Genomic DNA, 23730 nt, shown 5'->3' with positions numbered 1-23730 from the left:
CAGAATGACTCCCAGGCTGCGCACCTGGTCCTTCAGGGGCACAGTTACCCCATTCAGGACCAGGGAGTCCTCCACACCAGCTCGCCCCCTATCCCCCTAAAACAATACTTCTGTCTTGTCAGGATTCAACCTCAATCTGTTAGCCGCCATGAATCCTCCAACTGCCTCCAGATTGTTAGGGAGCATTTGGGGAGAAGAATGCTGCCGAGAGTTCAACTCTTCCTCCCCATCCCCACTTATCCTCTGGGGCTGATAATTGTCTTGAGTCATGGCTCGTTGCCCTAGCTGCTTCAGCCAAGTTACCCAACTCCTGGTTGTAAAGGCTGTTTCTTCGACTTGCTCGCTGCCATTCTCCCCTGCTGATTTCACCGCCTGCTCTTCCAGCCAGAATTTTGGACGTGAGGTGGGGCATGGAGGGTTTATGGGGGTGTTGCTTCAGCACCTGGCAAGTACTGTAGTCACAGGAAAAACCATTGGGCATCTTCTGTGTATGTGAAATGAGAAGAGGGGTTAGACTTTTTCTTTTTCTTTTTTCTTTTATATAAATTTTTTTAAGTTTTTTAACATACCATTTTCAACAGTGATTAAACATACTTTTGCATCTTATTCAATTTTTTTGACTTCCATCAGTCCTGTCTGAAAATTTTCCAATCTAATCTCTTAGTATGCATTTCTTATTTTCCCTATTACATTTCAAACTCATAACCAATATCTCTATCTTTTTCTACTTTGTAACACTCCGTATATGTCTCCTTACAAAACTTCTTGTAGTCCTCCTAGCATAATTTGTTGATTACAGTTGCTCTTCAAATAATTCACATGAAGTATATGAGTGGTTAGACTTTTTTGACAGAAAAGTAAGGAGCTGAAGCAAAACATGGGGTCAGGAGTCTAAACTTTTGGAAAGAATTGCATTACTGGTTAGATGTGATCAGAGTATGGCTTTCTATGTGTTGTTGTTTGTACTTTCAGGTTGAGGAAGTAAAAACCGTACTAATGATACTTTAAATATATCCAAGGGTCCAGTTACAGATAGGTAGCCGTGTTGGTCTGCCATAGTCAAAATAAAAAAAATCCTTCCAGTAGCACCTTAAAGACCAACTAAGTCAGTTCTTGGTATGAGCTTTCGTGTGCATGCACACGAAAGCTCATACCAAGAACTAACTTAGTTGGTCTTTAAGGTGCTAATGGAAGGAATTTTTTTATATCCAAGGGTGTGCATGTAGTTTGCTGCTTTTAAAAGGGAACTTAATAGGTGGAAATTCTCTGTGTTACTGAATATTACTGGATGTGGCATACTTTTTGTGTGAAGATTTGTGGCAAATCCCAGACCCTCCCACTGCCGATTTTGCTCATTACAGGTTCTCATGGAAACCCTTGGTGCCTTGGGTGCTCAGTGCCGGTGGGCTGCCTGCAACATCTACTCCACCCTCAATGAAGTAGCTGCTGCCCTGGCTGAGAGTGGTAGGTATTTGGCTGCTTCAGAGCTGAGATCTCTAAAAAAATATTAAAGGTATTGCTGGAAGTGATTTCGGGGGTGGGGATTTTAAGACGCACTTCCCACTTCCGGTAAAAACATACAAAAGATTAAAACAAGAGCCATTGGTGCTAAGGGTGGCATTCCACTAAGTTTTACTCAGAGTAGACCCATTGAAATAAATGGACACAACTAGGGTATAGGGACCCCTGACCATTAGGTCCAGTCGTGACCGACTCTGAGGTTGTGGCGCTCATCTCTCTTTACTGGCCGAGGGAGCCGGCGTACAGCTTCCGGGTCATGTGGCCAGCATGACTAAGCCGCTTCTGGCGAACCAGAGCAGCGCACGGAAACGCCGTTTACCTTCCCGCCAGAGCGGTACCTATTTATCTACTTGCACTTTGACGTGCTTTCGAACTGCTGGGTTGGCAGGAGCAGGGACCGAGCAACGGGAGCTCACCCCGTCGCAGGGATTCAAACCGCCAACCTTCTGATCAGCAAGTCCTAGGCTCTGTGGTTTAACCCACAAGAACTAGGGTAGGTCCCTTAATTTCACTTGGTCTACTCTGAGTAACATTTGGACTACTGCTCTAAGATGATCTTTCTTCATGTGTAGCCTCCCATGCTATGATCTGCCTGCTGCCATCTGAAGTGCGTACCCTCCTTATCTCTTGTGCAGGATTCTCTGTTTTTGCCTGGAAGGGAGAATCTGAGGATGACTTCTGGTGGTGCATTGATCGCTGCGTCAATGTTGAAGGGTGGCAGCCAAATATGGTGAGTCCTAGAACCGTCGGCAGTGTTCATGAAATCCGGTTCTGGCCCCTAGAACGGCATTTGGACAATTAATAACAAAGGAAGCACCGTTGTGTCAAGCTTGTATTATTAGACTTTGACTCTTGGGCCATCTATCTGGGGACTTCCCTGGCTTTTTTCCTGGCCCATGTAGGACCAGTCTGGATAGTTGGCCTTGGCGAAGATTTGACGTTTTCATCCCCCCAAAGTTTTTGATTTGAGTTTCTACTGAGGCTGCATTTTAATGTTGTCTTTTAATCTTGTTTTTAAGTTGTATTTTAATCAGTTGTTTTTACCTGGGGTTAGCCGCCCTGAGCCTGGTCTTGGCTGGGGAGGGCAGGGTATAAATAAAAATTATTATTATTATTATTATTATTATTATTATTATTATTATTATTATTATTATTATTTGCAGTTTTTATGCACTGCTGAAAACTCAGGGCAGAGATGGTTGGTGTGTGACATTTGTGCTGGTGCATGAGCCAGGCATGTTTCAACTCCCTCAGGATCGGCGAAAGTTTATTTCTATGTTTTCTGTTGATGCTGGAAGTTATAATGGTCCTTCTCTCACCTTCTGAGCTTGCCTTCATTCTATAGGCAAACAATAAATAAGAGTATATCCTTTGGGTAGCCTGCGTGTGTCGCCACACTGTTTGCAGAACTGGTGAAAGCATCACAGTTTGTGGCTGGTTTCCGTTCTTGTGTTTCACTCCAAACTGTGACGGAGGAATGTGTGTGTTTTGAACCAGAAGATGGCAGCACCGCAAAGCTTACCTTGCCTGCCTTTGTGAGGGATGGCAGATAGCTGTAGTGCTGGGAGGTTGCAACTTGACGCCAGATGCAGGAAGTGTGTCTGGGCGGGCCAGTACCCAAAACATGGTGGGTGATTCTGCAAACCATTTGCTGCCCTAAAGAAGCTTTGAATCTCCATCTGGGTCCTGAACGTCAGGCTGGCCGCTGAGCCAGAGAGCAGGCGTTACCTGTGAAAGGAAAATGCATGGATGACACGAAAATGATGTTGATCTGGAAACTCTGCCAGGTTGTGTAGCTATAATTGGTGCAAAGGGAACCAAGGGTTTATTTTCCCCAAAGGGGCAGCCTTCAAGGAGAAAAGCCCCAGTATGAGGAACTTCAGTAATAGTTGCAAGGCAGATATAAGAATTAAGATATATTAAGGAAAAAGTTGAATTATGATAAAAGTGTGTATTGGCAATAAGCTATATGAAATCGAAATATGGAATAGACGGGAGGTTAGGTCTTTAGTGTTAAGAGCAATTTATGTCTTACTGTTTGTTAAGAAAATTCTGTGTCTATTGTTATCCCTGTGTGTAATTTGGTATTTGTGTTTTCTCTTTTTTCTTTTCTTGCTGTAGCAATAAAAAAATAAAAATAAAAAAGAGAAAAGCCCCAGTTCAGAGTTACTCTTCTCCACTACTGCTCTTAAACATATTTCAAGTGTACTTAGGCAGTGAGATTCTGGGCAGTGGGGTGCTGCTGGGTGAGAACCAGTTGTTACTGGGGTAACTGTGATTCTGGGGGAGAGTTAGGCTGGTGGGTGGAGGGGGGGAATAGAGGAATAGTGTCATAATACTATTGTCTCCTACTTGCTTCCCCTCGACTGTCCTCGGGTCCAGTATTGGACCACTTCGACCAGATATCCCCAGCCGATGTGGACAGACTCCTCCGAGCTGGAAAGCCCACCACTTGTCCTCTCGACCCGTGCCCGTCTTGGCTGATTAGAGCGTGTCCAGACAAGGTGCGGGCCCTCCTGGGGAATATCATCAATTTGTCCCTTGGCACGGGGACATTCCCAGGGGAACTGAAGGAGGCAGTGGTGCGCCCGCTCTTAAAGAAAACATCATTAGATCCTTTAGATCTATCCAATTACCGCCCGGTCTCGAATCTTCCGTTCCTGGGTAAGGTGATTGAGAGAGCGGTTGCTGAACAGCTTGGTGGGTTTCTGGATGAAACATCGGCTCTGGACCCATTCCAGTCTGGCTTCCGCGCTGGTCATGGGACCGAGACGGCTCTGGTCGCCCTAACAGATGACCTTCGTAGACAGCTGGATCGAGGCGGGTCAGGGCTGCTGATTCTTTTAGATCTATCAGCAGCTTTCGACATGGTCGATCACGAACTTTTGGACCACCGCCTTACCGACGTGGGGATCCAGGGCACAGTCCTTCAATGGCTGCGCTCGTTTCTCTCTGGTCGGGGACAGAGGGTGGCGCTTGGGGGGGAATTGTCATCGCGCCACTCCTTGGTGTGTGGAGTGCCTCAGGGCGCGATACTCTCCCCGATGCTTTTCAACATCTTTATGCGCCCCCTCGCCCAGCTTGTTCGGAGTTTTGGGCTGGGCAGCCATCAGTATGCCGATGACACCCAACTCTATCTGTTGATGGATGGCCATCCTGACTCGGCCCCAGACACACTGACCAGATGTCTGGAAGCTGTGGCCGGATGGTTACGTGGGAGCCGGTTGAAGCTAAATCCTTCGAAGACAGAGGTCCTGTGGCTGGGATGGGGCGATATGGGATTGGGGGGGGCAACTCCCATCTCTTGCGGGGGCGCAATTAGTGCCAGCACCGTCCGTTAAGAGTTTGGGTGTAATCTTCGACACCTCCCTTTCCATGGAGGCGCAGATTGCAGCTATAACAAAGGCGGCATTTTTCCATCTCCGCCAAGCTAAGCAGTTGGCTCCTTACCTCTCTCGCCCTGACCTAGCCACTGTGATCCACGCGACGGTCACCTCCAGACTGGATTATTGTAACTCGCTCTACGTGGGGCTGCCCTTGAGACTGACCCAGAAACTCCAGCGGGTGCAGAATGCTGCAGCGAGACTCCTTACGAGGTCTTCGCTGCGAGATCACATTCACCCGGTGCTATACCAGCTGCACTGGCTCCCGGTGGAGTACAGGATCAGGTTTAAGGTGCTGGTTTTAACCTTTAAAGCCCTATATGGCCTAGGACCCTCGTACCTACGGGACCGCCTCTCCTGGTATGCCCCACAGAGAAACCTACGGTCTTCAAATAAAAACATCTTGAAGGTCCCAGGCCACAGAGAAGTTAGGCTGGCCTCAACTAGAGCCAGGGCTTTTTCGGCTGTGGCTCCGATCTGGTGGAACACTCTGTCACAAGAGACCAGGGCCCTGCGGGACTTGACATCCTTCCACAGGGCCTGCAAGACAGAGCTGTTCCACCAGGCCTTTGGCCAGGGCACAGCCTGACTCCCTCCCTCGGCAATCTTCGCAGAGCTCTGGCCCAATGGTTGCTAGTGGCTTGAATTAATTAATTTTTATAATGAATGATTTTAGAATGTTGTTTATGTTGTACCTTTGTACTGTTTTATTGTTGTTAGCCGCCCTGAGCCCGGCTTCGGCTGGGGAGGGCGGGATATAAATAAAATTTATTATTATTATTATTATTGCTTGCTTGCTTTTGGGGTTGCTGAATATTTTGTTCTTAACGCCTTCCCCTTTGTTGGGTTATTTCAGAATGTGTGTGCATTTCTAGACTGTTCTGGTGCGACAGTAAAAGTCCTGTGGCATTGTTTTAAGTTGCTGCTGCTTTCAGGTTCAAGATGATTTGATGGTTTGGAGTCAATTTATTGAATATTTAAAGGACAGTTGTAAAAACTTAAAAACACTAACAGGACTGAAGTAACTCCTACAATGTAGATAAGAGGTGAAAAGATAAAACACGCGAGTGGATTTAATAAAGGATACCATCTGAAGGGAGGGAGGGAAGTCACAAGCTCAGCAGAGCAAAAAGGTGTATATGTTGTTTAAAGTATGATAAGAAAGAATATGTAAAGAAAATAATAAAAATTTATGAGAAGGGGGAAAAACGACGATTAGATGGTTTTATCTGGTTAGGCACCTGATGATTTGGTTTGTGAACTGCTCTGTGTTTTTCCAAATTAAGAGGGGTATGTAAGTGAACCAAACCAATAAATATTGGAAGGATCGGTTGGAATTCAGTGACAGAGGCAACCAGAATGGGCCCAGTTGGCGCTTTGTGTAGGCAAAAGGGCACCCCGTTCTTCTCCACAGGAACGAGGCATGTTTTGGCTGCAGTCCTTGTTCTTTCTCTTCATAAGGGTGCGAGGGAAGCTTGCCAAATTTTGCAGTTCTGGCCTATTAGTGCACATAATGGAGGAGGGAGAAAAAAAAAGATTATGCAACCTTCTTAATTAAGTGAAGATTAACAAGCACAACCCCTGATTGGGAAGGAGGAATGAGCATTGTATTGCAAACGTCTCTCCAGGCCACTAATCGGATGATTTTGGAGGGGGTGTGCTTTGAGCAAAGGACTGGGAAACAGCGGCTGCTGCTCTCTCCCTTGCCTGGTTTTCAACATCGTGATATATCACCAACTAAACATACTGATATATCACGATGTCTGAAATAAGGATGGAGCTATGTAGAGGCATTGGCTGGCTTCAGAGTTTTCCCGGATTGTGATTTTTGCCAGTGCCTGTTCTTGTGGTTTGCTGCCCCATGCATGAGGCAGGAGAATGCTGCAGAGTTAACAGGGGCTGGAGAATCAAGAGAAACATTGGCTGGCTTCATGGATTTTCACACACACACACACACACACACACACACACACACACACCATGTTTCATGATCTATTGCCGGGTCAAAAATTCTGAAACTGATTATCCCAATGTTGTTGTTGTTGTTTAGTCGTTTAGTCATGTCCAACTCTTCGTGACCCCCTGGACCAGAGCACGCCAGGCACTTCTGTCTTCCACTGCCTCCCGCAGTTTGGTCAAACTCATGTTCGTAGCTTCGAGAACACTGTCCAACCATCTCGTCCTCTGTCGTCCCCTTCTCCTTGTGTCCTCCATATTTCCCAACATCAGGGTCTTTTCCAGGGAGTCTTCTCTTCTCATGAGGTGGCCAAAGTCTTGGAGCCTCAGCTTCAGGATCTGTCCTTCCAGTGAGCACTCAGGGCTGATTTCCTTCAGAATGGAAAGGTCAGATCTTCTTGCAGTCCATGGGACTCTCAAGAGTCTCCTCCAGCACCAGAATTCAAAAGCATCCATTCTTCGGCGATCAGCCTTCTTTATGGTCCAGCTCTCACTTCCATACATCACTACTGGGGAAACCAGAGCTTGAACTATACAGACTTTTGTCGGCAAGGTGCTGTCTCTACTCTCCCCCCCCCCCCCAATAAGGACTTCAATTTGGTTTTGGATGATATATTGCTAAATCACCCAGCCACCTGCGATTCCCAGCTCAGTGCCTTGACAGTGGAGAACATAGCCTTTATAGTTAGTAACCAATGATAGCCTCTGGCTTCATTCTGTGACCAGCAGTTCCAAGGTACATGTCATTTGAGGTACCAGAATTTCTGTCTCTTTTGACATAATCTGGATGTCAACATGTCAAAATAGTTTTTATTGAACTTTTCAGGTTTTACATTTCCACATTAACATCTTTCATTATACCCATCCATTCACCGACTTCCCTCCTTCCCCTTCCAAGGTGCTTTTAATTTACCCATAATTCCTGCATATTCTTGTATATCCATCTAAATCACTCCCCCATTTTGCACCCTTTAAAATATTTTTACTGTTGAATTTACCTTAATACTGCCAGCATTGTCAATGTGTACAATTATTTTCCACATACTCAGCAAAAAATTCCCCACTCCTCTTTAAATACCTGCTCTTCTTGCTCTATTATTCCACTTCTTAGACCTGCTAACTCTGCATATTCTATCATCTTAAGCTGCAATCCTCCTAAATAGGGACCTCATTAAACCTCCATTTTCTGGCTAACAAAATCCGAGCCACTGTTGTTGCCTACTTAAATAAATTGTTCTGACACCTGGGTACCTGCTTCTGAACTATCCTAACAGGAATGCCTCTTGTTTTTTGGGGGGGAATGTTGTTTTAAACATTTTTTTCATCTCATTATATCTCATTTCCCAATATTCTTTTAACTTTTTTTGCATGCCCCCCATATATGGAAAAGTTCCTTCTGTTTCCTTACCTTTCCAGCCCAGATCAGATTCAAATTTATACATCTTAGCTCAGTGTTACTCAGCGTTAAATACCATCTATGAATCATTTTCATAAAATTCTCCTTCAAAGTGTAGCATGCAGTAAATTTCAAATCTTTTCTTCCACAGTTTCTCCCAGAGGTCAAATTCTATTTTATGCCCTTTATCTGATGCCCAGCGAGTCATTGATGCTTTTACCAGTTCATCTTTTGTTTCACACTCCAATAATAGCTTATACAATAGTTCTTCATTATTCACTAATAAATCTCTTTCAAATTGTGATCTTTATGGTCCAGAAGTCCATTTTTCTTATATAGTTTAAACCAGGCATGTCCAAAGTCCATTTCGGGGGCGTAATGTGGCCTGCTGGTCAGTTTAATCTGGCCCCTGTGGCAGTTTATTTCGGGGGGGGGGGAGAAATACGTAAAAAAACCCAACAACTTAAATCATAAAAAAGCTCAACAACTTCAATCCTAAAAAAAGGTCACCAACTTTGTTTGGCCCTTTGGTCGGCCCTCACTTCATCAAATCTGGCCCTCTTTGAAAAAAGTTTAGACGCCACTGGTTTAAACAGACCATACAATTGGTGGTACTGTAACAGATCTTTCACTTGGTTCCTTATTTCTTCCTTGAGAAGTCCACTAAGTCTCTATAAGTCACCCATTGTCTGTCCATATTGATTCTTTTGATTGTAATAGCTTCCATTGGCAGCAGCCCTAGGAATATTTCCCTTTCCATCAGGTTCTTATATTTCTCCAGGATGCTATACAAATTCTTCCTGATCACATGATTCAAAAAGCTCTTCTACATTTTAGTTTTCCCATACCACAGACATGCATGCCAGCCGAATCCTGCTGGCAGATCACTGTCGGACTCTCAGACGTACAGAGCAATGTCACCTTCGATAATATGTCTTTCCTTACTCTCTCCAAAGAATATCTACATCCACCAGTGGGCAAAACCTTTTACCCACCACATGTGCAGAATGCCAACTGGTGGGTCTGTGGCAAAGGAATGTGGTAGTAATAAAACGTTTGGTGTTGCAGATCTTAGACGATGGTGGGGATCTCACACACTGGATCTACAAGAAGTACCCCAACATGTTTAAGAAGATCAAGGGGATTGTAGAGGAGAGTGTCACTGGGGTCCACAGGTAAGAACTCTTGCGTGTTTTGGGTGAAGTGGGAACTGCATCCTATTTCACCGGTGCCCCTGTTTGGAGAGAAACCGCTTCCTTAATTTTATTACTCTTCGGTCTGTCCTCCAAAGCAATTCAGAGCAGCACCTTGACATGCCAGTAACCCATGGCAGTACAGTGGTACCTCGGGTTAAGTACTTAATTCATTTCTTAACCTGAAACCTGAAGCACCGCCGGAAGCACGATTTCTGTTCTCATCCTGAAGTAAAGTTATTAACCCAAGGTACTACTTCTGGGTTAGTGGAGTCTGTAACCTGAAGCGTCTGTAACCTGAGGTACCACTGTAATAGCTTGTGGTCACCTAGTACGTTTCATAACTGAAAGAGAATTTGGACCCGACTTTCCCATCTTTAAAAATGCAACAGCAGTTTGAATCACATACACTGCCCCCCAAACAAAACTCAGAAAGTGTTGCGAGGGCAGATGCATTAAAAAGTAACTTTTACTTATCAGACTTTCCACATTAAGGGGAAATCTGGATTAAGTGTAAAAAATGGGTGGGCTGGCATTTTAATGATAGCATCATGTGGACCTTGCAAAAAACAAAAAACCCTTGCAGGCATAAGCAGTGCTGATTTCACAATAAACCCTTAACTAGGAGCACCCGGTGCTGGTCAGTCAATTGTGTAGGTCAACAGAAGGCAGAAGAGCATCCAGGGAAATTGGAGGAAACCTTGGCTTTTATCCTTTCATTCTTTTCCCTCCCCTCTCACCCTAGATTGTATCAGCTATCAAAGGCAGGCAAGCTGTGCGTCCCAGCTATGAATGTCAATGACTCTGTCACCAAACAGAAGTTTGATAACCTCTATTGCTGCCGGGAATCCATTTTAGACGGGTACGTATCTTTCTGTTTAAATGAACACAGAGAGGAGAATGAGGTCTTCTCACAAGGGTCTGCAGAGAAGCAGCTGCAAAGGTGTAACTATGCCCAACCGTCCAAAATAGCCGCCACAGAACTCACACAGGCAATTAAGAAAATATATTTCTGCAATAGTTAATCTCTGGTTTTCAATTTGTACATGGCTTTTTATTGTGGATCTGTATGGTTGCTGTGATACTGTTTATGAACAGCCGTATACAAATATTCTTATGAATAGATAAAACATCTCACTTTTATGGCAGGAAAAAAGCTGGGGTGGTAACTCCCATTCTCCTATGCTGAAGCTTTCCAGTGAATGTGATTTCCATGTTTCCAAACCGCATAGTCTTGCCAGGAGAACGGGTGCAGTTTGGATTTGTTTATTCCAGATATAGTGCGTTGTTTTGTTTTTTTAAAAAGGCCTCTCTCGATGTTCGGTACAAATCCCGTCACAAGAACACTTCACTGTGGGAGAATGGCAAAGGAACAGACACCACGTGGCGGAGCTTTCCTCCCCTAAATGTCACAGAGCCACCAAACTCCTCAGTAGCTTCAGGAATAAGCTGGCCGCTAGCGCCTAAACCCAGAAGACTAAGAGGGAATTAAGAGCAGGATGTTGCTGACGTGGTAATTGCAGTTCTCATTCCGTAGCCTGGTGGGTTGAAGCTTTTATTACAAGACAACTCGACCCGGCATGTTCTTTTCCATCTCTTACGTTGCTATGTTCATCCAAGTTGATAACTATGAGAAGAAAAGTGTGTGTGTGTGGGGGTGTTATCCATGAAACAAAGGCATCTAGCTTGTTGTCCTGTTCTCTTCCTCTTGCTAAAGGAACACTATAGTCAATTCATCCCATGAGCTACATTTAGCATTGTTTCCCCAAACCCATATTTTCATTTCCCAGGGGCATTAGATGTCCGTGGCAAGAAAGCTCTTGCACGATCAGATCCATAACAGAAGGGAGGTGGGATTTAGAGCGTCTTTTGGGCTCTCCTGCAATCCTGCTCGACATGGGCTTAGAGGCCTGCGGAGTCGATGCCCATAGGCCCTGTGACTGGCTGTGAATTCTATCGGCCTTCTTTAGGCCTGTCTCTCTGCTTCAGGGCTGCTTTGCCTTGAGGCACAGCCGTCTCAGTGTTTGAGGAGGATTTGCAGCCAGCTGCCGTTTCTCAGTTCATACCCCAGTCTTTTTGAACACATCTCTCCCTGCTGGTAACATTGATGTTCACTGCGAGACATGGGTGGGCCTGACTCACTGAGGGTGGTCGCCTTTGCCAAAGATTTTACGCTTCCAGAGTGCCAGGTGGGGGAACACATGACTGAACATAACAGCTCCCTGCACATGGAAAATCAGCATGTGAGGGAGAAGGGTTCTATTCTGGCTTTCTCCCTGCGCTGGCTTTCCCTGTGTGGTGAATGGGTTTTTCTGGCATTCAGTCATGTGATAGGCACAGCTTGACCTCCCTCAGTGAGAACAAGGCTATAGTGGGCATGCTGCGGAAAGTTGCTATTAAAGCCCCGACCCCCAGTTCGCGAATTGGCTTCTCCATTTATTAAAATGCAGGCAAATTGCTGCTTCCTAATTCTACTAATATGCTTTCATGCAAATTTGATTCCAGTAGAGGAAATTATCACCGGCTCGCTCTTGTTTCTGCTGCTTGGCAGAATCATATGGAAGCAGTTGAAATATTTAAATCAGCTAGGCAGCTAGCTTGGGCCTTGTAAAATGGGCCACGAGAAACAGGAGCAGAACTGCAGTCCTATCCCTCGAGACTGCCACCTATATTCAGTGGAAAATTGAAGTTCCACACTCCCTACACCGCTAACCTATTTTACTTATCTGCTAAAAATAGACTACAATGTAGGGCACAGTTGCAGAGATGCCAAGTAGGGAAGAAGATATGCTAAGAGGGAGAGTTTCCATGTGCAGAACAGCATGGCTTCCTTCACCTGGAAAGCACCGCTTTGTGCTTCCCAAAAGAGCCCCCGGCAAAAGCTGGGATATCGCAAGGGCCAACGGTTCTCAGCATCTAAGGGGTATCCGTTTGGAGGCTTGAAAGGGACACGCAGAAGCAAAGAATCATAAACCAAAGAAAAAGCAGCATTAAAAGAATAGGAAGGAATTAAAATCTTCCTAAAGATACCCAGGGTCTGCAGTTACATTGAGCCCCCACATTTAGCTGCTTTGCAAGAGACAGCCTGGCTTTTACTGTTTTGCTTGTTGTTACCTTTATCACTGATTGACTCTCCCCCATCCCACTCCCTGTCATTCATTGATAATTTCCAATCTTTCGCCTGTTCCTGGCTTCCTTTTCAAACCACAGGATCGCTTTGCAGATTCCCAGATACCTGTGAAATAGGCTCTGTGTGTAAGAATTTGCAGGAACCCCCATGTGCAGATGATGTACAGTGATTACGCATCCAGGGCTCCCAAAGGATGAGGTGCAGCCTCTTCGCATGTGTACAAAGTGTCTTCGCGCATGATTGCAAGAGCCTACACATGTGGCCCCTACGTTGCAGGCCCCCTTGGCAAGAGTGGTACTGCTCTGTAATTTGTATAGCTCCTAGTTCATTTCACTGATGTTGCTTCACTGTTGAGCAATACACACAAGGGCCATTATTCACAAATCCAAAACCACTGTGCCCTTGAGCCTGAAATCCCGTACATAACAGAATTTCTCAAGATTAACTTTGCAACCCTCTCGTTTTTCCACAGCCTTAAAAGGACAACCGATATGATGTTTGGAGGAAAGCAAGTCGTAGTCTGTGGCTACGGAGAGGTAAGACTCGGATGTTTCCCCCTTGGAGCAAGGTGAAGCTTGTGGGTGGCATCATAGCTCCTTCTCCAGTTCTAGGGATGATTTCTCCAAGACTTCCCTCTGGATATCTAAGGGCACCTCTAGATAATGGTTTGCGAAAGGACTTAGAAAAGCATTCGTGCCTTGGACTTCTGAACTGCACAGAGTTCAGCTGGTGCTGTGTTGATCTCCCTCTTTCATCCCCCAACCTCCTGTTGGACCCCTGGAAACTTGCAGCACACAACAGTTTTAGCCCAGTGTCAAGACAAGCCTTGCACTCTGCATTATTTTTACACTCCATCCGGGTCGGGTGTCAGGTTATCTTGTGGGTTCTCCCTGCAGGCTTCCTGTGGCTTTTTTCATGACACTGTGTGATACAGAAAGCAGTCATGGAAGTTGCTTTCTTCCCTCAGTCATTTTTTAATCTCTTTCAAGATGAATGAAGGCCCTTCCTGGAGAGAGAGTCTCCATGCTGATAGGCGTCCGGAGTGGCTGAACCCAGAACTGTGGGGCTCTAGAGCCCTTGTATTTCCCAGAAGCTTTTTTTAAACCCCCATGGTGTTGTTGTTTTATATGCCGCTTGATGCCAAAATAGGCTTCTAAATGGTTTGCAAGAATAGAAACCAATTAAGGTAAAGCGACCCCTGACCATTAGGTCCAGTCGTGGCTGACTCTGGGGTTGCGGCGCTCATCTCGCTTTGTTGGCTGAGGGAGCCGGCGTACAGCTTCCAGGTCATGTGGCCAGCATGACTAAGCCACTTCTGGCGAACCAGAGCAGCGCACGGAAATGTCGTTTACCTCCCGCCGCAGTGGTACCTATTTATCTACTTGCACTTTGACGTGCTTTTGGACTGCTAGGTGGGCAGGAGCAGGGACCGAGCAATGGGAGCTCACCCCGTCATGGGAATTCAAACTGCTGACCTTCTTATCAGCAAGTCCTAGGCTCTGTGGTTTAACCCACAGCGCCACACGCGTCCCTAGAAACCAATTACACGAGCATTAAAATATAAACATCCACAGTTAAAGCATGCAATAAAACAACCCCATTACAACAACATAGTAATGGGGGACACAGGTGGAGAGATCAAGGGTCTACTTGCATAAAGAGGTGCATCTTCAAAAGCCGGCGGAATGCCAGTACAGATTAAGCCTTTCATATTTCAGGAAGTGCATCCCATAGCATTAGTGCCACCCCTGCTTTTCTTCTTTATTCAAGTTGTTAAGGACTTAACATACGGGATGTTGGTGTTAGGGCGCAGAACTGGCCTGTGTGCATTTTGAGGCTCCTGCAGAGCAAGCACCAGGTTGGCTTAGTGGTGGCCTCCGATCTCTGAGAGCACAAGGTGGCTGCATGTCTCCATCTTGCGTTGCACAGACAGGGGTCCTCGGGACAGCCAAACGCCTTTGCATTCTCTGCGGGGTGGATGGGAAGTGAGATAACACAGGAGACTGAACCGCTAACACTGATCGGCTGTTACTGGACAGAACTGATTACGGGGGAGCAATGGCACACTCACTGAACTGGCACGTCTGCAAGGGAACCTTCTGTAATCCCAGGAGGAAAAAGAAGATTTCACGTGTCCACGTTTATGTTTTTTGCACCACCTACATATAATTTGCAGCATCTGCATGTCCATTGACTTCAGGTTCATGGAATAAGCAGCTCCCAAGGGACATCCCTTTCCTGCAGTCCCCATGCAGAAATTCCCTTTGAAAGCCACTCTTGCTACACTGCAGGGTTGTGGAACCATTGTTCCTCTTGGGAAGTCCAGGGTTCTGTGTGAGATAGAATACCCCAATTTGAATAGTTCTTACCTGTCCTACAGGAAAACATCTTTCTTGCTTGGGTTCTTGTACAGTCATACCTCAGGTTACGTCTTTTCAGGTTGTGTCCCGCAGTGACCCAGAAGTACCGGAAAGGGTTACTTCCGGTTTTGTCGCATGCGCAGAAATGCTAAACCGTGCTTCGTGCATGCGCATAAGCGCCAAATCGCGCCACACACATGTGCAGATACAGTGCTTCAGATTGTGCTCATTTCAGGTTGCGAACGGGCCTCTGGAACGGATCCCGTTCACAACCAGAGGTACCACTGTATATAACCGGACATGCTTTTATTGTACCTTGACACACCTGGGCTTTCCTCTCTTTTGGACAGAAGCATTTTTCTGCTGTTGCGTGCGGATGCCCACTTGGGCCTAGTATCTAGTTACCGTATGCTTAAGCTCCCCACCCGCAAACGCTTGGTGCCGTTGGGTTAATTGCGCTGAAAGTACATCTTCTGGCCCTCCTCCCTCGGGCTTCTCCCGCCACAGGACCCAGAAATGTAGAGCGGCACTGTTGTTTTCCCCCAGCTCTTGCAGCGTTGAGTCCTCTGTGCCTCTTTCCTGACGTTCTGCTCTCCCGCTGTAGGTGGGCAAGGGCTGCTGTGCTGCGCTGAAGGCCATGGGCTCCATTGTGTACGTGACAGAGATCGACCCCATTTGTGCCCTGCAAGCCTGGTAAGAGCTGAAGCTGCGGAGGAACGTGGGCAGGGTCCTCAGTCAGCACCGGATTTGATCCCTTGCTTTACTGAATGCCGCTGGCCCTTCCTATTGCCATCCATTCATCAGTGGCCAACTTTGGAAGGGTGGGGCAGCGGGAAGGAGTTAAGAGAACCACGTGGATCAGAGTGAAGCTGCTAGGAGGCACCCAAAGTTTCCAGTTTTGAAGGAGTTTGTAACTCTAAAGCAGTGGTGGCGAACCTTTTAGAGACCGAGTGCCCAAACTGCAAACCAAAACCCACTTATTTATTGCAAAGTGCCCAGAGTGGGGGGGGGGGGAGCTGCTGTCCAAAGTTTTGGAGCTTTTTTGCTGGGGGTAGCAAAAGTTGCTTTGCTTTTTTGGGGGAGGGGAGAGAACAGAAATAAATGACCAATAATACCTTCGCTGGAAATACCACGCAGCACCGACTTCATCACCCGCATTTGAAATAAAAGGACACATTCTACTCATGTAAAAACACACTGATTCCCAGACCATCCATGGGCCGAATTGAGAAGTCAATTGGGCTGCATCCGGGCCCCTGGGCCTTAGGTTCCCTACCCCTTCTCTAAACGGAATTGCCACTCTCTCCCCACTACCCCTATCCTGGGTGGTCCTGGGGCGCTCAACGTCAGCAGAGCAGGAGCTTCACAGTGATGACGATGACAGCAACAACAACAACAACTTCTTCTTGTTGTTGTTAGTAGTAGTAGTAGTAGTAGTAGTAGTAGTAGTAGTAGTAGTAGTATAGTATTACCCCGCCCATCTGGCTGGGCTTTCCCAGCCACTCTGGGCGGCTTCCAACAAAGATTAAAAATACAATAAAACACCTGTCATTAAAAACTTCCCTAAACAAGGCTGCCTTCAGATGTCTTCTAAACATCAGATAGTTGTTTTATCTCTCTGACATCTGATGGGAGGGTGTTCCACAGGCCGGTTTTCAGATGGGGGTATTTTCTGCTGGGCTTCGGTTTTAGGGGTCTCTCTCTCTGCTTATTTCTCACAGCATGGACGGCTTCCGTCTTGTGAAACTGAACGAAGTGATTCGGCAAGTCGACATTGTTATCACTTGCACAGGTACGCTTGCGTCGCAGTGGGGTTTCGTTGTGCAAATGGTAGCGCGACCCCCTTTGGCAGTCTTCCTAATGGAACGGTAGAAGGAAATCCATAGCTGGCCGTGTCCCGGAAGGGTGGGCTGGTCCCAGCTCCTTCCATTTCAACCAGGGTTTGCGCAACGAAGACGTTCCCAGTGTGTGCTAGTTGTTCTTAGAAAGCCAAGGTGGGGTTTAGAGTAAGCACTCCATTCTGTAAATCTTGTTTCTTTGTGTGTGTTTGTAGGTAACAAAAACGTAGTGACCAGAGAACATCTTGACAGAATGAAGAACAGTTGCATTGTTTGTAACATGGGGCATTCCAACACTGAAATTGACGTGGTAAGAGCTGGGCTTTCTTTTCCCCCCAGTCTCTAGTAAAGGGCTTTAGGGATGGTCTTCCCTGCAATGCAGTGCATTATGGGATGGTCTACCTGCAATGCAGTGCATTATGGGAAACGAAGGAGGGTTCTGGGTCTTTTCTAGCAGAGCTGGATCCAAATTCAGGGGAGTGCTAGAGCAGCTTTTCTATAGGCAATAGAAGAAGAGGAGGAGTTTGGATTTGATATCCCGCTTTATCACTACCCAAAGGAGTCTCAAAGCGGCCAACATTCTCCTTTCCCTTCCTCCCCCACAACAAACACTCTGTGAGGTGAGTGGGGCTGAGAGACTTCAGAGAAGTGTGACTGGCCCAAGGTCACCCAGCAGCTGCATGTGGAGGAGCGGAGACGCGAACCCAGTTCCCCAGATTACGAGTCCACCGCTCCTAACCACTACACCACACTGGCTCTCTGAGCTCTGTGAAGCCTGAAAGATTGCCATCCTGCCAGTAGATATTTCTAGATACCTGTGTTCTGCTCCAAAGAAACACTTGTGTGGGGGTTATCCTCCTGAGGGAGTGTCATCTTCTGAACTAGAAAAACACATGGGTTGGCTTAATAATGAACAGAACTTTATGCCTGGTTTTATTACATTTTCATTCTGTCCAAGGAGCTCAGAGTATACCAGGTTTCCCCCCCTTCTTCCTGGCAACCCTGTGAATTGGGTTAGGCTGAGAGAGAGAGGCTACACAACCTTCACCTAGGGAGTTTAATGACTGTGTGTGAACTTGTATCCTGGGCCTGGACAGAGATAATAATAATATTAATAATAATAATATTTTTTTATTTATACCCCACCCTTCCTGGTTCAAAAACTGGACTCAGGACGGCTAACAACAAATTTAAAACACTTAATTGTAAAAGCAGCGCAAAATACAGTATAAAAACACGAATAACAATAAAATTCAAAGTTCAGAAATCAATTTAGGGGAAATCCATCTAATAAGCATTAGATAATCACCAGGGCTAGCTGGCTGAATTAGTCCTATATGGGCCAGCGAGGAGGCCAGGGGAGAATTAGCTGTGGGGTCTCGGAGCGGGTGATCTTCATAAAAGGGGAGGGGGAGGGAAGAGAAGGGAAATAAAAGATCAGGCTGAATTCAGATCAAAGGCCAGGCGGAATAGCTCTGTCTTACAGGCCCGATGGAAGGAGGTTAAATCCTGTAGGGCCCTCATCTCATGGGACAGAGCATTCCACCAGGTTGGAGCCATCACTGAAAAGGCCCTGGCCCTGGTGGAGGATAGTCTGACTTCCGTAGGGCCTGGGACCTCTAAACTATAGTTGTTCATGGACATTAAGGTCCTCTGCGGGGCAGACCAGGAGAGGCGGTCCTGTAGGTACAAGGGCCCTAAGTCACGACTATTAGTCTTCCCCAAGCTGGTGCCCTCTCCAGAATCCCCACCACCCCTGACAATTGGCCGTGATGGCTGGGGCTGGTAGGAGCTGGACCCCAGCAGCCTCTGGAGGGCACAAGGTTTGTGGAGGCTCCTGTGGCTGCGCTACTCGGCTGCTGTAATAAAAAGTAAACCTCAGCCTTTAAACCGGCAAAGTGGGTCATTCCGAACGCTCTTTGTGAAAGCACCCTTGAGGACGCTTGTCCGTGCTTCTTCCAGGCTCTCATTGAGTGCCTTTTCGACCCTTCGTCTCACCGGTAGGGGCAGATGGGAGTGCTGAACAGCTCCCCCCCCCCCAGCTTTCCAAAACAGCACAATAGGGAGGGCTGACATTTGTTCTTTTGGAACCAGGCAAACACCAGCCTTGTCCAAGTTTTTTTGGGCGGGAGGGCAGGGAGATAAGCAGTGGAGCTCGCTCACTCATCTGTCAGGACATCTGCTGGCATGCAAGCTTGTATTTAGCTGCTAAGCAACCCCTGCAGTAAACAGCTGCTAAACACTGACGTTCCTTCAGCCCAGGCCTCTCTGTGTGTCAGTGTCAGCGGAGGAGCTGGGTAATCGGAGCCCTCTGACAAGCAGGCCCCTGGTTTTGTCATTGTCCTTTTCAGAGTCGGGATGTGCCCATGCACCTCTCTAATTTAGGGGACAGGATTGTAGGCGACATTTTCCTGCCTCACTTGCCCTTACAGCATTTCACCACACCACAGCAACTGCAGTCCACTGCAACGCCTGGAATCACGGTTTGGTTTTCTAATGGGCGCTTCCCAAAATATTGTTGCCCCAGACACACCCACTGAAGCGCTCTTTCCATCAGTCCAATCTCACTGCTGGCGGGGGACTGGCCTGCGCTGCTGGCTTGCATTCAGAAATGTTGCAGAAAAGTGGGGTGGAGTGCCCTTTTTCTGGGCTGGTTTTTCCCCACTGCCTGCCCCCCCCCGAAAGTCAAGTATATACCCGTTACAGTGGTACCTCAGGTTACATACGCTTCAGGTTACAGACTCTGCTAACCCAGAAATATTACCTCGGGTTAAGAACTTTGCTTCAGGTTGAGAACAGAAATCGTGCTCCGGTGGCACAGCAGGAGGCCCCATTAGCTAAAGTGGTGCTTCAGGTTAAGAACAGTTTCAGGTTAAGAACGGACTTCTGGAACGAATTAAGTAGTTAACCCGGGGCACCACTGTATAAGTCAAGTATATACCCATTATAAGTCAAGTATATACCCATTATATACCCATTTCCTGCCATTTCTGCACTCCAGAGTGGATTCACGGTGGATATCAGTGTGACATAACAATTGGGGTTTTATAAAGACATAACAATTGGGTAAATTAATGATGATGATGATGATGAAAAAAACTTCAGAGTAATTTCAGTAATCAGCTCCTAACAATTCATGACACTGACCACAACATAATTCAATAGTGAGTCACAATTCATTTATGTAAAATCATTTGGATTCTCTAGAGCAAAGGTGATTAAGAGAGGGGTAATAACAGAGACTTGTAGACGTAAGTATGGGATGGAGAAAGTCCGGGACTTTTTTCTATCCCCTCACAATGCTAGAATGACACAGGTCGTCCCATGAAGCTCAGTGCCAGGAGTTTCAAGACAGGCAGGCTGAAGGTAGCTTTTCACTAACTGTTTTACGGGATCTGTTGCCACAAGAGCAGTTGCTTTAAAGATGAAGAAAGGGGAGGCTGCACTGGACAAATCCGTGGTCAGATTCAGCAAAGCAGTTCTTACTTCCTGCCTCTGGCGGTGCTGAATTGGTGAATCGGGGCCATCGAAGTGTAAGGCGTGCGTTGTCCTGCAGTGCCCACCCCCTGCAGACCTTAGATCTCGCTCAGCCGACGACAAGTTACTCCGTGCAGTGAGACTTTGTGCAGTGACCATTTCTGCTGACTCTGAAGGCCCTTTCTACTTCAGACTTTTCGAACGTTGTCTTCCAGGCCAGCTTGCGTACCCCGGAGCTGACATGGGAGCGGGTGAGGTCTCAGGTAGACCATGTGATTTGGCCTGACGGGAAGAGGATAGTGTTGCTGGCAGAGGTAAGGGAGTCGCTGTGGAACCCAGGAGGCCTTCCAAACAGGGTGGAATAGCTTTGCTGTATAATTGTGCCCACCAGATGTTTTGGACTGCACATCTTGTCGTCCTAAACATCTGGAGGGGCACTGTGCTGGTGAAGAAGGCTGGGTGTCATATACAAAAGCAGCTGGGTGGGTGCTGGGAGCTCCCTGTGTGAACATTGGTGGTTCAGAAGATGAGCTCCTCCTTCATCTTGGCTAACCTTTCTCAACCTGTGGGTCCCCAGATGTTGTTGGACTACAACTCCCATCACCCCTAGCTAGCAAGGCCAGGGCTCAGGGATGATGGGAGTTGTAGTCCAACAACATCTGGGGGACCCACAGGTTGAGAACCGCTGCTCTAGAAGCTTCTCCCAAGAGCTAACAGCCTTGCTGAGTCAAAGACAGAGCCGTCCAAGTTCACTTCCTTCTGAGGGGGCTCCTGCTACTTCCTCCTGTTGCTGTTTGGCGGTGGAGCTGAATTGATGGCAGCCCCTGCAGGTGAGGAGCCGTCTGCCCGTGGAGAAGCCAGCGCTGGATGCAGGAATGATGCGTTTTTGTCTTTCAGGGGCGCTTGCTGAACCTGAGCTGCTCCACAGTTCCAACCTTTGTGCTGTCAATAACAGCGACTACCCAGGTGAGTGGGATTTGCGGGGCAGTATTCAATAAACTAATGGGGACGCAGGTGGCGCTGTGGGTTAAACCACAGAGCCTAGGACTTGCCGATCAGAAGGTTGGCGGTTTGAATCCCCGCAACAGGGTGAGCTCCCGTTGTTCGGTCCCTGCTCCTGCCAACCTAGCAGTTCGAAAGCACATCAGAGTGCAAGTAGATAAATAGGTACCTCTCCGGCAGGAAGGTAAGCGACGTTTCCATGCGCTGCTCTGGTTCGCCAGAAGCGGCTTAGTCATGCTGGCTACATGACCCGGAAGCTGTATGCCGGCTCCCTCGGCCAGTAAAGCGAGATGAGCACCTCAACCCCAGAGTCGGCCACGACTGGACCTAATGATCAGAGGTCCCTTTACCTTTATTCAATAAACTAACATACTGGATCAGCCAAGAGGCCGTTTATTTCAGTTCTTTTTTCATAATGGTGACACAGGTTTTCCCCGAAAAAGGTCAGATGTCCTTCTCAGTGTGTGTTAGGCACCCAGAAAGGCAGCCCAAACAACAGCTTTGTGTTTTGCACCCCTCAACTCCTGCAATTCAAGGGGGAAGGGCAATGAGGGTGCCTTGCATGAGGGTCTCATACTGGGGTCAGCAAACTTTTTCAGCAGGGGGCCGGTCAACTGTCCTTCAGACCTTGTGGGGGGCCGGACTATATATTGGAGAGGGAAATGAACGAATAACCCAGAGATGCATTTTAAATAAAAGCACACATTCTATTCATGTAAAAACACCAGGCAGGCCCTGCAAATAACCCAGAGATGCATTTTAAATAAAAGGGCACATGCTACTCATGTAAAAACACACTGATTCCCGGACCGTCCGTGGGCCGGATTTAGAAGGCGATTGGGCCGGATCCAGCCCCCAGGCCTTAGTTTGCCTACCCATGGTCTCATAGCAAGCGTGGCCAGAGATCACAGGTGATGGGAGTTTGAGCCCCACAACATATGTAGAAGCCCAGGTTCCCCATCCCTGCCTCACACCTTCAGGAGCAAAAAACTGAATTCACACATAATGGAATACCGAATGGTTTGGTTTATGTAAAATATGCAGGGATTTATAGTATGCAAAATGAAAGAGAAGAAGGGAAGTCATTGATACTTTCAGAATGTTTAAGTGAGTATACAGTGCTAGGTCATAGAAGAACCCCTTCAAAGGGTATTTCAGGAGTTCTGTTGCCATTCCTCAGTTGTGACTCATTCTAGACAAGGGGTCTTGCTGTTCCACACCCCCCCCCTGCATTTTGAAATATCCACGCTCTGCCCCCACCCACCCTGTTCCCTTGCACTGGGCTATCGAGGACTCCCGCAGTTCAAGATGATACAGAGTGGAGCAGATCTGTGACCCAGCAAAATTCCTTGGGGTGAGAAATCAGAGGTTGGATTCCTTTCGTATTCAGTGTGTTTAGCTGATAGCTGTGTCTGGAGCGAACATGAGATGCCTCATTCACCCCCAGTCAGAACAGCTGCTCGTTTTAGCACTGGGCCATCCTTCCTGATTATAACCTGTGATCTGGCTGGCTTTGTGTGAAACAGTTGAAGTGCCTTCTTCCCCTGACTCCTGTCCTTCAATGTCCATCTTATGGGAAGCAGGGGTGCCAATTTGAATAAAATATTGGGGGGGGGGGCGCACGTAAGCCCTACCCCACCTATTTGATCAAAAGACAGCACAGGCACACACCATTTGCATGACGATGCTCATCAACTTTGGGAGGGGCCCAACCCCCTCATATATTTTATTGGGGGGCGAAGGGACCTTGCCCCCTAAGAGTTGGCTCCTGTGCAGGGAAGGATCAGGAATGGAAACAGTTTGGTGCTGGTGAGCTGCCATGGAATAGAATCCTGGGCTGGTGGCGTTTCTGGTCCCTTCTTGTTCTCTCCACCAGGTGATCCGCTCGACTTGAGCAGCCACTGTTGGGTAGATCTGTTCTGTGGCCAGAGATCCAGCTTAACCTGGTCTCTCTTCTCGTTTGTTTGCCAGGCTCTGGCCTTGATAGAGCTCTACAACGCCCCGGAAGGACGCTACAAGCAGGACGTCTACCTGCTCCCTAAAAAAATGGGTAAGCTTCAGCCATCACACCCCACCCTAAGGTACCCTCCTTCTTACCTGCTTCCTGCAGGTGGCAGGTTAGCACCGGGACTTGTTCCCGGCTGCTCTTGCTGCTGCTGCATCCCCAAGGCTCCTGGGGAAATGATGATGATGATGATGATGATAATTTATTCTTTATACCCCGCCCATCTGGCTGAGTTTCCCCAGCCATTCTGGGCGGCTTCCAACAAAGATTAAAAATACATTAAAATGTCACACATTAAAAACTTCCCTGAACAGGGCTGCCTTCAAATGTCTTCTGAATGTCAGGTGTTTGTTTATCTCTTTGACATCTGGTGGGAGGCCGTTCCACAGGGTGGGCGCCACTACCGAGAAGGCCCTCTGCTTGGTTCCCTGTAGCTTTGCTTCTTGCAGGGAGGGAACCGCCAGAAGGC

General features: G+C 47.3%; 1 protein-coding gene across 2 annotated transcripts in view; it reads left to right on the top strand.

The window, feature by feature from the left end:
* Positions 1-23730, top strand: part of AHCYL2 (adenosylhomocysteinase like 2) — a 102289-nt gene that overhangs the window by 76712 nt on the left and 1847 nt on the right. For both annotated transcript variants that reach the window (XM_082238969.1, XM_082238970.1), the window contains 11 exons: positions 1362-1464; positions 2157-2251; positions 9325-9431; positions 10195-10311; positions 13052-13115; positions 15544-15632; positions 16661-16731; positions 16993-17087; positions 20470-20568; positions 21152-21220; positions 23228-23306. In XM_082238969.1, the coding sequence (XP_082095095.1) occupies positions 1362-1464; positions 2157-2251; positions 9325-9431; positions 10195-10311; positions 13052-13115; positions 15544-15632; positions 16661-16731; positions 16993-17087; positions 20470-20568; positions 21152-21220; positions 23228-23306 (988 nt within the window). The remainder of the gene's footprint in view (positions 1-1361; positions 1465-2156; positions 2252-9324; positions 9432-10194; positions 10312-13051; positions 13116-15543; positions 15633-16660; positions 16732-16992; positions 17088-20469; positions 20569-21151; positions 21221-23227; positions 23307-23730) is intronic.

This window comes from Podarcis vaucheri, assembly GCF_965113315.1.
Source record: "Podarcis vaucheri genome assembly, chromosome: 10".
In the NCBI taxonomy this organism is placed as follows: Eukaryota; Metazoa; Chordata; class Lepidosauria; order Squamata; family Lacertidae; genus Podarcis; species Podarcis vaucheri.
The sequence above is the reverse complement of the archived record's forward strand: the minus strand, read 5'-3'. Positions and strand labels throughout refer to the sequence as shown.